The following is a 12,876-nucleotide window of genomic DNA, read 5'->3' as shown; positions in this document are numbered from 1 at the left end:
AATAATTATACTTATTTAAAAATAATTGTAAAAAGATTAGAACTATAAAAGCAATACTTTTATTCAGAAGAAAAAGAAACAAAATAAAATAAATGAGGGGATGTTAATAGTAATGGAGCCACCTCACTAGTTCACCCAGGTCCCTAGGCCTGCTTACATAACCAGGTCTTGAGGGACCTTCAAAAACTCAGATGAAACTGATGTCATTTCTGATGGAATATTACACAACATGGGTGCGATAGCAGAAAAGGTCCATTGCCTGGGGTCTTCTAAATATGTACCAAATATATATAAACTGAAAATGAGGTTTTATTTGTAACGTCATAAAACAATGATCAGCATATGGATATGGTAAATTCAAGCAAGGTGTTATATAACGGTATCCAAATGTGTACTATAGTGGGAGCCTACTTGGGGAAAGTGGAAAAGAAGACGTTTGTTTAAATTACGGAGGTATGAGTTCAATTGTTGCAACTTCTATGCTTAGACTTTTTCCCCAATTGAAGGTGTATATAAGTGCTAACAGTTATTCGATATCATGCATGGAATTACAGTTCCAGGAAAAGGAATGAGAGCTCAGAGTAACTTATGAGAAAATATCTTAAATCTTAAGGAACAGTAGAACAAAAAAATGAAATTTAAAAACAGATCCGGGCCTGCAACATATAATAATGACACTGTAGATTTACCTGTGCCTACTATTCCTTGACATAACTGTGCAGTTCAAAAGACACTACCACAAATACCTAATTTATGTTCTAACTAGGCCTATACTTTTCTACTCTCTTGGAAAATGATTGTTATGGTTTAACTATTCTCATCCTTTAATTAGCTAGAGTGTTGTGATGGTTACTGGATACAGATAGGATAAATGGTTTGGCTAGAAAAGAGGGATACTCTCTTGAAATCTAATCCTAAATAAAAAGTGGAGAAGTACATAATTCTAGGACCCAATTCTAACTCAGATGTAGGATTTGTGCAAGTGTTCCAATCCTCAGAAATCCTCAGAAATCTAGCAAAAATACCGCAACCCCCTTGCTTTTATAGAAAATTGTGCATGTTATGCTTTGCAGTTTGATTGATTGTTCTATGTGTATGAGGAAGTGCGTGTTTTGATTGAAAAGAACTGATTAGTGTTCTTTGTAGATTTGTTTTTGCCATTCATCTCCCATCTAGTTCCTTAATCTTAATGAATGCAATATAAACTTGAATTCTTGTTGAACCAGCACATTCATTCTTTCAAAAGTCTGAAAATGACCTGAAGGTGCAACACAAACCATCCATCAGTGTGACTCAGGTAATTTCTATCCGGTACCATTGCCTAAACCTTGATTTAAAAAGGGTTTAAATAATCCACTTTCTCTTGGGTACATTGAAACTGGAGCACCAATATTTTCTTTATAAACCTCTCTAAAAAGGGAAGCCTGGGAGAGAGAGAAAGCTGGGTAGCTATACCATGAATGGTACCTCATCTTGTGCTGATGGTTAACATCGCCCAGTGGCTTCATGTACACGTTCATTGTTCCTCAGTGGAAGACGTGGAGAAAGCATAGAACCCTGAGGCACTCTTCAAATCAGTGATCAAATGTGCCCCCCACAACACACGGATTGGAACTGGTCCTGAAGGAAGAGAACCACCATAATACAGTGCTGACCACACCCAACCCCTGGAGCCCATCCAGAAAACTATCATGCTTAAAGGTATTGAAAGTTGCTGAGAAGTCAAGAAAGAGCAAGGATGGGCAAACTACCCCTTCCCCCATCCAAATGTGCCCCCAATGCCATTTTGGTCCTGTAACCAGGCCTGAATCGAGACTGAAAGGGGTCCACATAAGTCTACTTCACTGAGGATCTTCCGAAGCTGCTGTGGGACCACCTTCCCTGAAAAACAAAGATTGGAGACTGGCCGGTTTTTTTACAAGCATTTTTACTTTCAAATTACACAAAATCCTAAATTTAATTCTTGGGCTGTCCATCAACCCCATTCTGCCTTTTACCCTAAATAAATGTAACACAAGAGTCAGTTTGGCTTAGGTACCAAGGCTCCAAGTTACCCCCGGGGATGTGGACAAGGCCATGAGAGCTGTAAGTTCCTCCACCTGTGCTTTGGATCCGTGTCCCTCATGGCTGGTTTCTAACTGCAGTGAGGTGACACGAGGCTGGATCCAGGCGGTTGTAACCGCCTCCCTTCGGGAGGGGAACTTCCCCGCCGCACTGAAAGCGGCGGTGGTGAGACCCCTCCTGAAGAAACCATCCTTGGATCCAGCTGCCCTTAACAACTATCGCCCGGTCTCCAACCTCCCCTTTTTGGGGAAGGTTGTTGAGAAGGTGGTGGCCTTTCAGCTCCAACGGTCCTTGGAGGAAGCAAACTATCTAGACCCCTTCCAGTCAGGCTTCAGACCCGGTTACAGCACAGAAACCGCTTTGGTCGCATTGATGGATGATCTTTGGAGGGCCAGAGATGAAGGACATCCCTCCATCCTGGTCCTCCTTGACCTCTCAGCGGCTTTCGATACCATTGACCATGGTATCCTTCTGCGACGACTGCGGGAGGTGGGAGTGGGAGGCACCGTATTACGGTGGTTCTCCTCCTACCTCTCGGACAGGTCGCAGTCGGTGTTAGTGGGAGGGCAGAGATCGTCCCCAAGGCCCCTAAAATATGGGGTGCCGCAGGGTTCGGTCTTATCCCCCCTACTATTCAACATCTACATGAAACCGCTGGGGGAGATCATCCGCAGGCACGGGATCAGATACCATCAATATGCGGACGATACTCAATTGTATCTGTCCGCCCCGTGCCAAATCAATGAAGCGGTGGACGTGATGGACCGGGGGCTTGAAGCCGTTATGGACTGGATGAGGATTAACAAGCTTGTGCTCAACCTGGAAAAGACCGAGTGGCTGTTGTGTTTTCCTCCCAAAGATCTGACCAATAATCCAACACTCAGGCTGGGGGGTCAAATTTTACACCCCTCAGAGAGGGTTCGCAACTTGGGAGTCCTCCTGGATCCACAGCTGTCATTCGACCACCATATAGCGGCTGTGACCAGGGGGGCATTCGCCCAGGTACGCCTGGTGCGCCAGTTGCGACCCTACCTGAATCGGGAGGCCCTCACAACAGTCACTCGGGCCCTTGTGACCTCTAGGCTGGAATACTGCAACGTGCTCTACATGGGGCTGCCCTTGAGGAGCATCCGGCGACTTCAGTTAGTGCAGAACGCAGCCGCGCGAGTGATTGCGGGTGTACCTCGATTCACCCGCATTACACCTATCCTCCGCGAGCTGCGCTGGCTACCTGTCGATCTCCGGATGCGCTTCAAGGTGCTATTGATCACCCATAAAGCCCTACATGGCAGTGGATCTGGATACTTGAGAGACCGCCTTCTGCCAATTACCTCCCTACGACCTATAAGATCTCATAGATTAGGCCTCCTCCGTATTCCATCGGCCAGCCAGTGTCGGCTGGCAACCACAAGGAGGAGGGCCTTCTCAGCAGTGGCCCCGACCCTTTGGAACGAGCTCCCCGTAGAGATTCGTACTCTCTCCACCGTCCAGGCCTTCCGCATAGCCTTGAAGAACTGGCTCGCCCGTCAGGCCTGGGGATAAGGACTGTTACCCCGCCCGAATGTAGTATGCATGTTGTTTGCTATTTTATTATGTGTTGTAATCTCAATGTTGTATTCCCCCCTCCCTTGGTTTTCTGTGAGCCGCCCTGAGTCCCCTCAGGGAAAAGGGCGGCCTACAAATACAAATAAAACCAAACCAAACCAAACTAGAGACTAAGTTTGAGGCCAATGAAGAATTACCAGCCCTAGGAAGAATGGAAGGCCAATGACAAACCACTTCTGAAAATGTTGCCAAGAAAACTTCTAGGAACAGTTTAGGCAGTCATGTTAACGCCCAGACCGACTAAAAAAACTGCAGATTATAAACATCACACACACACATCCCAAGCTCCACCACATGTTCTATTTCAGCTTGTACAGGTAGTCCTCAACTTACGACCACAATGGAGCTGAACCTTTCTGCTGCTAAGTGAAACATTAAGTGAATTTACTCCATTTCACGACCTTTCTTGCCACAGTTAAGTGAATCATTGCAGTTATTAAGTCAGTGTCGTGGTTGTGAAGCAAATCTGGCTTCCCCCTTGACTTTTATCAGAAAGTCCCAAAAGGGGATCAGGTGACCCCCTCCAGGACACTGCAACCGTCATAACTCGAATCAATCAGCACACTTTTGAATTTTGGTCACACGATCATGGGGAAGCTGCAACGGTCGCAAGTGTGAAAAACGGTCGCGTTGCTTTTTTCACTGCCGTTGTAACTCTTAACGGTCACTAAATGAATTGTTGTAAGTCGAGGACTACCTGTACTGCAGAGGCAGTTTCATACATATAGCTGTCCCATGCAGCATAAACGCCACGAAATAAACTCGGCATTTCCCCACAAAAGGGCTGAAGTTTGAAAATATAGGGCGGACACGCAGACGGTTAGGCGGCTATTCTCATGGCAGGAAACGAGCTCCGGGTGGGACAATCGCCTCAGCTCTCCGATACAACCCGGATCTCCCATCGCTTCCGGTGTTACCCGCCCTGTCAGAAATAACCCGGATATCCCGCCTTCTTTCGTGGAGGCGGAGGGCGCTCTATCCGCCGCTCCGTTTGTCTCTATGGTGGAACGCTCTCCTTCGACCCGCTTCCCTAAATGGCTGCCGCAATCGTCGTTGGACGTTGCTTGCCTGGGGAGGGGGCTCCAGCGCCACTCTCAAGATGGCTTCCCCGCGCGCCCGCGCTTTGCCTCTCCTAAGATGGCCGCCAGCCCCTCCTCTATTCCCTTCCTCTCCCTTCCCTTGTTTTGAATAAAACTTTATCGGGAAGGCTGGAAAAGAAAACCCCAGGACCTTAGGCCTCGCGGAGGCCCTTTCAGCGGCCGAAAAGCCTAGAGGAATTCCTTTGCTTCGGGAAGGCCTCGGATCCCCGTCCTGGCGTTGGCGCTTCCGCCGGGGAGAAGGTGCCGGGATCTGGCGTTGCAGAGAAATCGGCAGAGTCTCGCGCCCGCCTTCGGCTCCGGGGCAAGAAGAAAGGGGAGCGAAGGGGGAAACCTTTTGATTTGAAAGAGGGAGACCCCCCCCCATCCCACCCCCCCAGACAAGATCGTGGGAGTAAAGGGGGAGCTCGGATGGGCATCGTGGGGAGAGGAAGGGAGGGAAACAATGATTTCGCTCTTTCGGGGAGAAGGGAGTACGGAGGTCGTCCTTGGAGAGCGAGGGAGCCTTAGCGCGCTTTGTTGGGCTTGAAGGAAGAGCCGAGGGTCTTTTCTTCACCCTCCCCCGGGGACCAAGAAAGAAGGGGAGCGGGCTCTGCCGGCCGCACGGAGGGGACTCCCCTCAATTTGGGAGGCCGGTCGTGGGGGGGGACCCCACTTTCCCCTTCCCTGGGAAGGGGAAAAAGGAGCCCGCAAACTTCTGAACGGAGCGGGGAGAAGGCGCTGCGAGCTTTTTTGGGGGAGCGGGGGGGGATGTTTCGGAGGATTTCGGGTTCTTAGGGAAATCCCCTAAAAAAACGTGAGGTCTGTCCGAAACGGCTTCGGAAAGGCGATCTGCGGAGGATTTCACCAGTTGTTTTTCCTTGCTGGTTTTGTTGTTTTTTTGTTTGTTTCGGGGCCCCCCCAAAAAAGCCGGCCGGACTTCAGGCTCACAACTGCATTTTTTGCACAAAAGTTGGTGCCTGGGACGTGGGTGCGTTTTGTGTTGTTTTTTGCGTGAATGAATTTTATTCCATCCTCACTTAACCCCAGCTGGGACAGGACTTTTTCCTTCAGGCCTGAGCATGAGAAGCCTCCCCGGCTTGCCTTAGGGACAGTTTGATAGCCTTTGGATTCCTGAGGGTCTTCCTTGGCTTGAACTTGGAGCAGCCCCCCTTCCCTCCACCATGGCCTCTGTCCCGGTGTATTGTCTCTGTCGCCTGCCCTACGATGTCACCCGCTTCATGATCGAGTGTGATGCTTGCCAGGACTGGTTCCATGGCAGGTGAGCAATCAAACGGAGTGGAAATGGCTGTTTGCTGGTCTTGGGCATGCTGTTTTCTCTTTGGGTACTAATGTAAATGGGACGATTTCCAGGGCATGGGCAACCTATGGCAACACTTAAGTCTTAGCGGGCGGTTGCTTTCAAGGATTGTTTAGACTAAGATTTGTGTATTTGTGATTGAAATTCACCTGCAAAAAATTCAGTGAGGCATTGTTTAAAAAAAACAAAACCCTTGTTCCTAGTAATTAATGGTACCCTATCTCTACATCTGTATGCTGAGGCATTCATTGTAGTCTGAGGCAACAAATTTTGAGAAAGTTGGAGGATTAAATCTAGACAAAGGTGCTCATGGCATGATTCATACAGATGTTTTTTTACCCGGCAACAGAACTTGGGTACATAACTTAAGATGAGTGCAACCAAAGGTAAGTGACGAAAGTTGGATTCCCAATTAACCAGCCTTGTAAAGAATCAAGAAATAAGGGAATCGTATCCCATAATCCTTCGTTATCATTGCCTTAAGCTTTACTAACGCCAGTCAACTTAGACTGAAGTAAGTTTGCATTGCCACTTACTTTCTTCACGCAACCGAAGTGTTTCGAGTTGGGTGCACTGAGAGATGGTGAAATAAATACATTCTCTCAGGTAAACAGGCATTCATCGTGTCTGGAATAACCTCCTCAAGGCTGAGCAGAATCAAAACGTAAAGGACACTACAGCTTTCAGCCTATTTTTGTTGTGTTTTTAACTCCACACCACTTCCTGTATTTTTTTTTTAACCTCAGACAAATTTGTGTAATACTTTTACGCTGAAGAGGACTTTTTTGTTTAAATTATTGCTGAATGATAGTAGGATGTTCAAACAAAGTGGATTTGGAGAGTAGTTATGCTTTATAGGGGACTGCTTGATGCTTTGTTTCAAGCCCAAAACGTGGCTATTGAATTATGCTGGTTCAGATATGAAAATGTTTCTTGGACTGGATCAGAGACAAATCCCCCATCAAGCAAAGTGTGGAATCATTCCCTCCAGGGTCTTCCCCAGGCACTGGCCCTAGCTTTAGGCTAGGAGCACTAGGCCTGTAGAACCGGCATTCAGAATTCACCTACACCACCTGTGATTCAGAGTTGCTATAGCTTCCTGGATCTCTGCAGGACTGCCATCCAGGCGAGTAAACACATTTATTCCAGCTTGGATTTTGCACTGATGGCAGTGGCAATTTGTTGTATTATCAGCCTTATCATGGAATAGGCTTAAATACTTTTTAACATATTTCAAAGAAAAAGAATCCCAGTTCATCCATTGCTTCGTAGGAAATAACAGTTAAAAGACGTGAAAGTAAAGAAGAAAAATCAAAATGACACTGTCACAAGGATAGTTGCTTAAAGCTGCATACAGTATATACTCAACCTTATAACAATCAAAAAATGAATAAACTATCTTGCAATTTTTAAAAGTAATTGGGATAATTGGGAATGCAAGAGATACTGGATTCTTCCAATTCTTGCCTCAGATATGATTTGCTTTCCTGCTCTAAACAAACAGCAGGGTAAGGAACAAAAGGAAAAAGGGAGCAAAGATGGGGAACAATGGGGCCATCCAGGTGAGGCATTTGGAGAAAGGACATTTGGGTCTAACTTTTTAAAAACTGTGTAGAGCAAAGCAAGCAATTTTCTTTCTCTCTTCAAGTTGCGTTGGAGTAGAAGAGGATGCAGCAGCCGACATTGACTTGTATCACTGCCCCAACTGTGAACTACTTCATGGACCATCTGTCAGTAAGTTATTGTCCTTTTATATTTTACGCTTCCAAGGAGATAAAATATGTTTGTTGTTTGTTTGTTTATTTCATTTGTATGCCGCCCTTTCCCCCCGAGGGGGACTCAGGGCAGCTCACAACTCAAACAAGGGAAGGGGGGATACAGACAATTTGACAACAACCCAAAACAATACATAATTTAAAAAGCACAACAATCATACCATTCGAGATAGGGGCACGGTTCTTTAGCCCCAGGCCTGTCGGAACAGCCAGGTTTTAAGGGCTTTGCGGAAGGCCTGGAGGGTGGTGAGGGTGCGAATCTCCACGGGGAGTTCGTTCCAGAGGGTCGGAGCAGCCACAGAGAAGGCTCTCCTCCGGGTAGTCGCCAGTCAACACTGGCTAGTGGATGGAATTCGGAGGAGGCCTAGTCTGTGGGATCTAATCGGTCTGGTGGAGGTAATTGGCAGTAGGCGGTCTCTCAAAATAACCATGTAAACAAACATAATAATGACTGCGTGGTTGCTATTTCATCACCAATGCCCCAATATATGGTGCATTATACACATTCTTGTGAATAAGAACGTCAAAAAACCACTTGAAGCTCACAAGGCCTGCCAGCTAAAGGAAACTGAAGAGAATCTTTTTGACAAGTTTGCACAGCTCTTCCTGCATGCCCAGCCCAGTTCCCTTACCTTTATGGGCTGCTGTTCTACTGTTTATATTATTTTACAATGAGTGACAGGTCCAGGACGTTTATGACGAGTAATAGCTACAGGGTTCTACTTACATCTACAGCTATTAAAAGTCTGTTCAGCCATTTCTACCTCAGATAGAGACATTGAACAAATGTGTGTCATCTGGCTCTAGGTCTAGGTGCATAATTAATTTGTGTGCTTTTTATTTATTCTAATTATATAATCAAATAAATAATAAACATACATTGCACAATCTGTTTTTCATTGATCTAGGCAATTTGTTAGCTCAGCCCCAATGTGTAAATATTTTCAGTAACACTTTTGATTTCTGAAATTCCAGTCGATATTGATGGCATTTTTCAACCTTGTGGTTTGCAATCCGCAAGACTACAAGGTTTTTAATGTTTGTAGGTATCTCTAAATCATATTTTGAGGTTCTGAAAGATGATTGTTGATATTGGGCAGGCTTACTTCATCACTAGTCTTGCCAGTTTCTTCATAGGAGGAAGGAGCATTACGTTGGCTGCCTTGAGTTGAGCAAAAGAGAGATGGGACATCATCATCATCATCATCTCTGCACTGCTGTCGTTGAATTGACTATATGCTTGTCTATATTTTGATTTCTTCTCTCCCTCAGTGAAACGGCGCCGAGGAAATCCAAAACAGTCCGAATCCTCTGTGAACAAAGAGGTTGGCAAGACAGTGAAGACCGGCAGCAGTCAATTTATCAAAGAACTTCGCAGCAGGATATTTCCTAGGTGAGATCATGCTTGATGGATTAGCCATTACAGAAAAAAAAGGACATTTCAAATAGCCACACTGTGGAATGACTGGTTGATTTCTAGCTAAATCGAAACCTTTCTTTCAGTTCCTCCGGACAATTTTATTGTAAAACTTGTTCAAAAAGAATTCCTCTGCTCATGAATGAGCCATATTTAATGAACTATAACTTCCAGGAGCTTTCACTATTAGTTCTCCTTTAGAAGGATGCTGGGAGCTGTAGTTCTGCAACTTCTGAAATGCCTTCCCAAGGTTTACTTATCTATGGTCTTTCGGATAGCAACAGTTGGGCAGGATGGAATTGCCCAGTGATAATGTCAAGGCTGCTTTAACTTTGGTGAAGCAATTAAATACTTCTGTTTCTTCAGTACATTTTGGTTTTTTCAAGATTTTGTGCTGCTGCTTTATATAAAGGTATTTATTGAAAAAGGTTCAAGAGTAATGTTTGTTTGTTTTTATTTGTAGGGAAAATATTTAAACTATAGGTTTGGATAATAGCCCATTTTGATAGAATTTGGAGAACAGGTTGCTCTTGGGTAAAATGAGAAGTAACATCATAACTAAGTAGTTATGGTCGGCACAACATGTAACATATTCACACTGGTGTAATGGGACTGGGTGTTTATTAGTATGATTTATGGATACACACACACATACATATATACACACATACACACAATACAATTCACAGTGAAGATAAATGTGTTTGTGTGTGTCTTCACTGTGAATTGTATTGTGTTGGGGGGTGTACTGAGGGAGCTCAACCAATCTCATTGTACATATGTTGTGCAGTGACAATAAAGAAATTATTATTATTAGCAACAACACAATTGTATCACAGCGGCCAGTTGTTTCGCCAGATTTGGCATTGATTACTAGTCGGGCCCCACCCAGGGGCCTAGGACGTCGTAATGTATTTTCGTAATATGCATGCAGATCCAAGCAGTGCGGCTTTTTGCATTTGACTGATGGTGATTTTGTCAATTTTTAACTGTTTTAAATGTAATTCCAGTGCTTTTGGAAGGTTCCACCACAAAAGCGCGTAGGACAAAATCGCGCTCGACAAAAGCGCGCTGTGACGTCATCACAGCGCGACGAAAAAGATCGAAAAAATGTAAAAATAAAGCTAAAACCTTCCCCTAACCCCCCCAAACCTAACCCTAAACCTAACCCTAACCCTAACTCTTAACCTAACCCTAAACCTAACCCTAAACCTAACCGTTAAAGTAACGAAAAACGTAACGCTAACCCTTATCCTAACCCTAACGCTAACGCTAACGCTCTAAAGCTAACCCTAACCCTTACCCTTACCCTAACCCTAACCCTAACCCTAACCCTTACCTTTATGTGAATCGGCTTGCTTTAATTTAATTTTTATTAATTTTTATTTGAATTTTTCGATCTTTTTCGTCGCGCTGTGATGACGTCAAAGGCGCGATTTTGTCGATCGCGCTTTTGTCGTCCGCGCTTTTGACGGGTCACGCTTTTGGAATAGCACCCAGTGAGCCAATTACCACTGGAATTACCACTGCTGGTTTGTGCCATAGTCGTTGAATTTAGATTTTTAAGTCCTGGTATTTCGTGACTTTTTCATATTCCTTCTCGTCAACCCTGCTATCGCCTGGTATTGCAATGTCTATGATTGTAACCTTATTTTTCTCAACCAGTGTGATGTCTGGTGTATTATGTGCCAGTATTTTGTCCGTTTGTATACAGAAATCCCACAAGATCTTGACCATCTGATTTTCGGTGACTTTTTCAGGCTGATGTTCCCACCAGTTTGTTGCTGTTTTAATATTATAATTTTTGCACAAATTCCAATGGATCATTTGTGCTACTGAATTGTGCTGCAATTTATAATCAGTCTGCGCGATTTTTTTACAGCAGCTGAGTATGTGATCAACAGTTTCATCAGTCTGCATTTGGCATCATCAGAGGATTTTTCGATTTTGGCCTTAATGGCATTTGTGCGGATAGCTTGTTCTTGCGCAGCCAGGATTAGTGACTCTGTTTCTTTCTTTAATGTACCTGCTGTTAACCATAACCAAGTTTTTTCACTGTCCACTTTATCTTTTATTTTTTCCAGAAATTGGCCATGCAATGCTTTGTTCTGCCAACTCTCCATTCTTGATTTTATCACATCTTTTCTGTATTCTTGTTTCGTCTGTTGGACCTTCAATAGATTTTTGTTCTTTACTTCGATTAATAGATGTTCTTGACTTTCTTTTAAATAATCAGCCAGTGCATGTTTTTCTTCTTCAACTATTTGCTTCACTTGTAATAATCCTCTGCCACCTGATTTTCGGAGCAGGTATAGTGTATCAGTATCACCACGTGGATGTAAACTGTAGTGCATTGTCATTAGTTTCCTGGTTTTTCGGTCCAAAATGTCCAAATCAGCTTGTGTCCAGTTAACTATACCAGCTGTGTATCTTATAACTGGTATTGCCCAGGTATTTATGGCCTTGATTGTATTTCCACCATTCAATTTAGATTTCAAAATTTTCCTAACTCTGTTGGTGTACTCTCGCCTGACAATAGTTTTTACTTCTCCATGCTTGATGTTATCCAACTGCAGAATGCCTAAGTATTTGTAGGCTTCATTTCCGCTGCATTTAATTAGTTGGCCATTGGGCATTTCAATTCCCTCACATGTAGTGATTTTGCCCCTTTTTATGGATACAGTGGTGCATTTTTCCATGCCAAACTGCATTGAAATATCAGTGCTGAATACTCGGACTGTGTTTGTCAATGATTGGATTTCTATTTCTGACTTTCCATAGAGTTTCAAATCATCCATATATAGTAAATGCGAATTTTTTTCAGCTTCTTTGGCTGTTTGGTAGCCTAATTTCATTTTTTTTAGGATTACTGATAGTGGGATCCTTGCAATGATGAAGAGAAGAGGTGAAAGTGAATCACCCTGGAAAATTCCTCGCTTGATATTAACCATTCCATAGATCTCATTCCCCACTGCCAACTCAGTTCTCCATTGTTTCATTGCCTTTTCAGTAAAGGATGTAATATTTTTGCTAATGCCAGTTGTTTCTAAGCATTTTATGATCCAACTATGTGGCAGTGAGTCAAATGCCTTTTTGTAATCAATCCAGACCATATTCAAGTTCGTTTTTCTGTTCTTACAATTTTCTAATATCATTTTATCAATTAGGAGCTGATCTTTTGTGCCCCTGCTCCTTCTTTTGTTGCCTTTTTGCTCTACTGGCAGGATGTTGTTTGTTTCCAAATAATCCATCATGTTATCTGCAATAATGCCTGTGAGTAATTTGAAGGTTGTTGGCAAGCATGTTATTGGTCTGTAGTTTTCAGGTGTTGTTCCTTTAGTTGCATCTTTCTGAATCAAGTATGTTTTTCCAGTTGTCAACCATTCATCAATTTGGCCCTTTTGTAAAATTTCATTCAGTTGCCTGGCCAATATTGCATGTAAACTGGTCAGATATTTGAGCCAGAAACCATGTACTCGGTCCTTTCCAAGTGATGTCCAATTCTTTACCTTTTTTACTCGATTTTTGACCATCTCAGTTGTTATTTCTAATACTTGCATTTGTTTGTTGCCAATGCTTTTCTCAAAGTCATGTATCCACTTTGCCTCCTTATTGTAG

General features: G+C 43.8%; 1 protein-coding gene across 2 annotated transcripts in view; it reads left to right on the top strand.

Annotated features, from left to right (window-relative positions):
• Positions 1–4,807: 4,807 nt before the first annotated feature.
• PHF8 (PHD finger protein 8) overlaps positions 4,808–12,876 on the top strand; it is a 46,102-nt gene continuing 38,033 nt past the window's right edge. The window contains exons 1-3 of one of the 2 annotated variants that reach the window (XM_087710813.1): positions 4,808–6,027; positions 7,715–7,800; positions 9,114–9,234. In XM_087710813.1, the coding sequence (XP_087566939.1) occupies positions 5,930–6,027; positions 7,715–7,800; positions 9,114–9,234 (305 nt within the window). In that variant the 5' untranslated portion in view covers positions 4,808–5,929. The remainder of the gene's footprint in view (positions 6,028–7,714; positions 7,801–9,113; positions 9,235–12,876) is intronic. The other variant, XM_087710812.1, reaches the window with a different exon arrangement.

This window comes from Thamnophis sirtalis, unplaced genomic scaffold (genome assembly GCF_051295495.1).
Source record: "Thamnophis sirtalis isolate CommonGarterSnake01/CBP01778 unplaced genomic scaffold, rThaSir2_p1.2 scaffold_3, whole genome shotgun sequence".
In the NCBI taxonomy this organism is placed as follows: Eukaryota; Metazoa; Chordata; class Lepidosauria; order Squamata; family Natricidae; genus Thamnophis; species Thamnophis sirtalis.
Note: the sequence above shows the minus strand (reverse complement) of the source record. Positions and strands in the feature narration are given on the sequence as shown.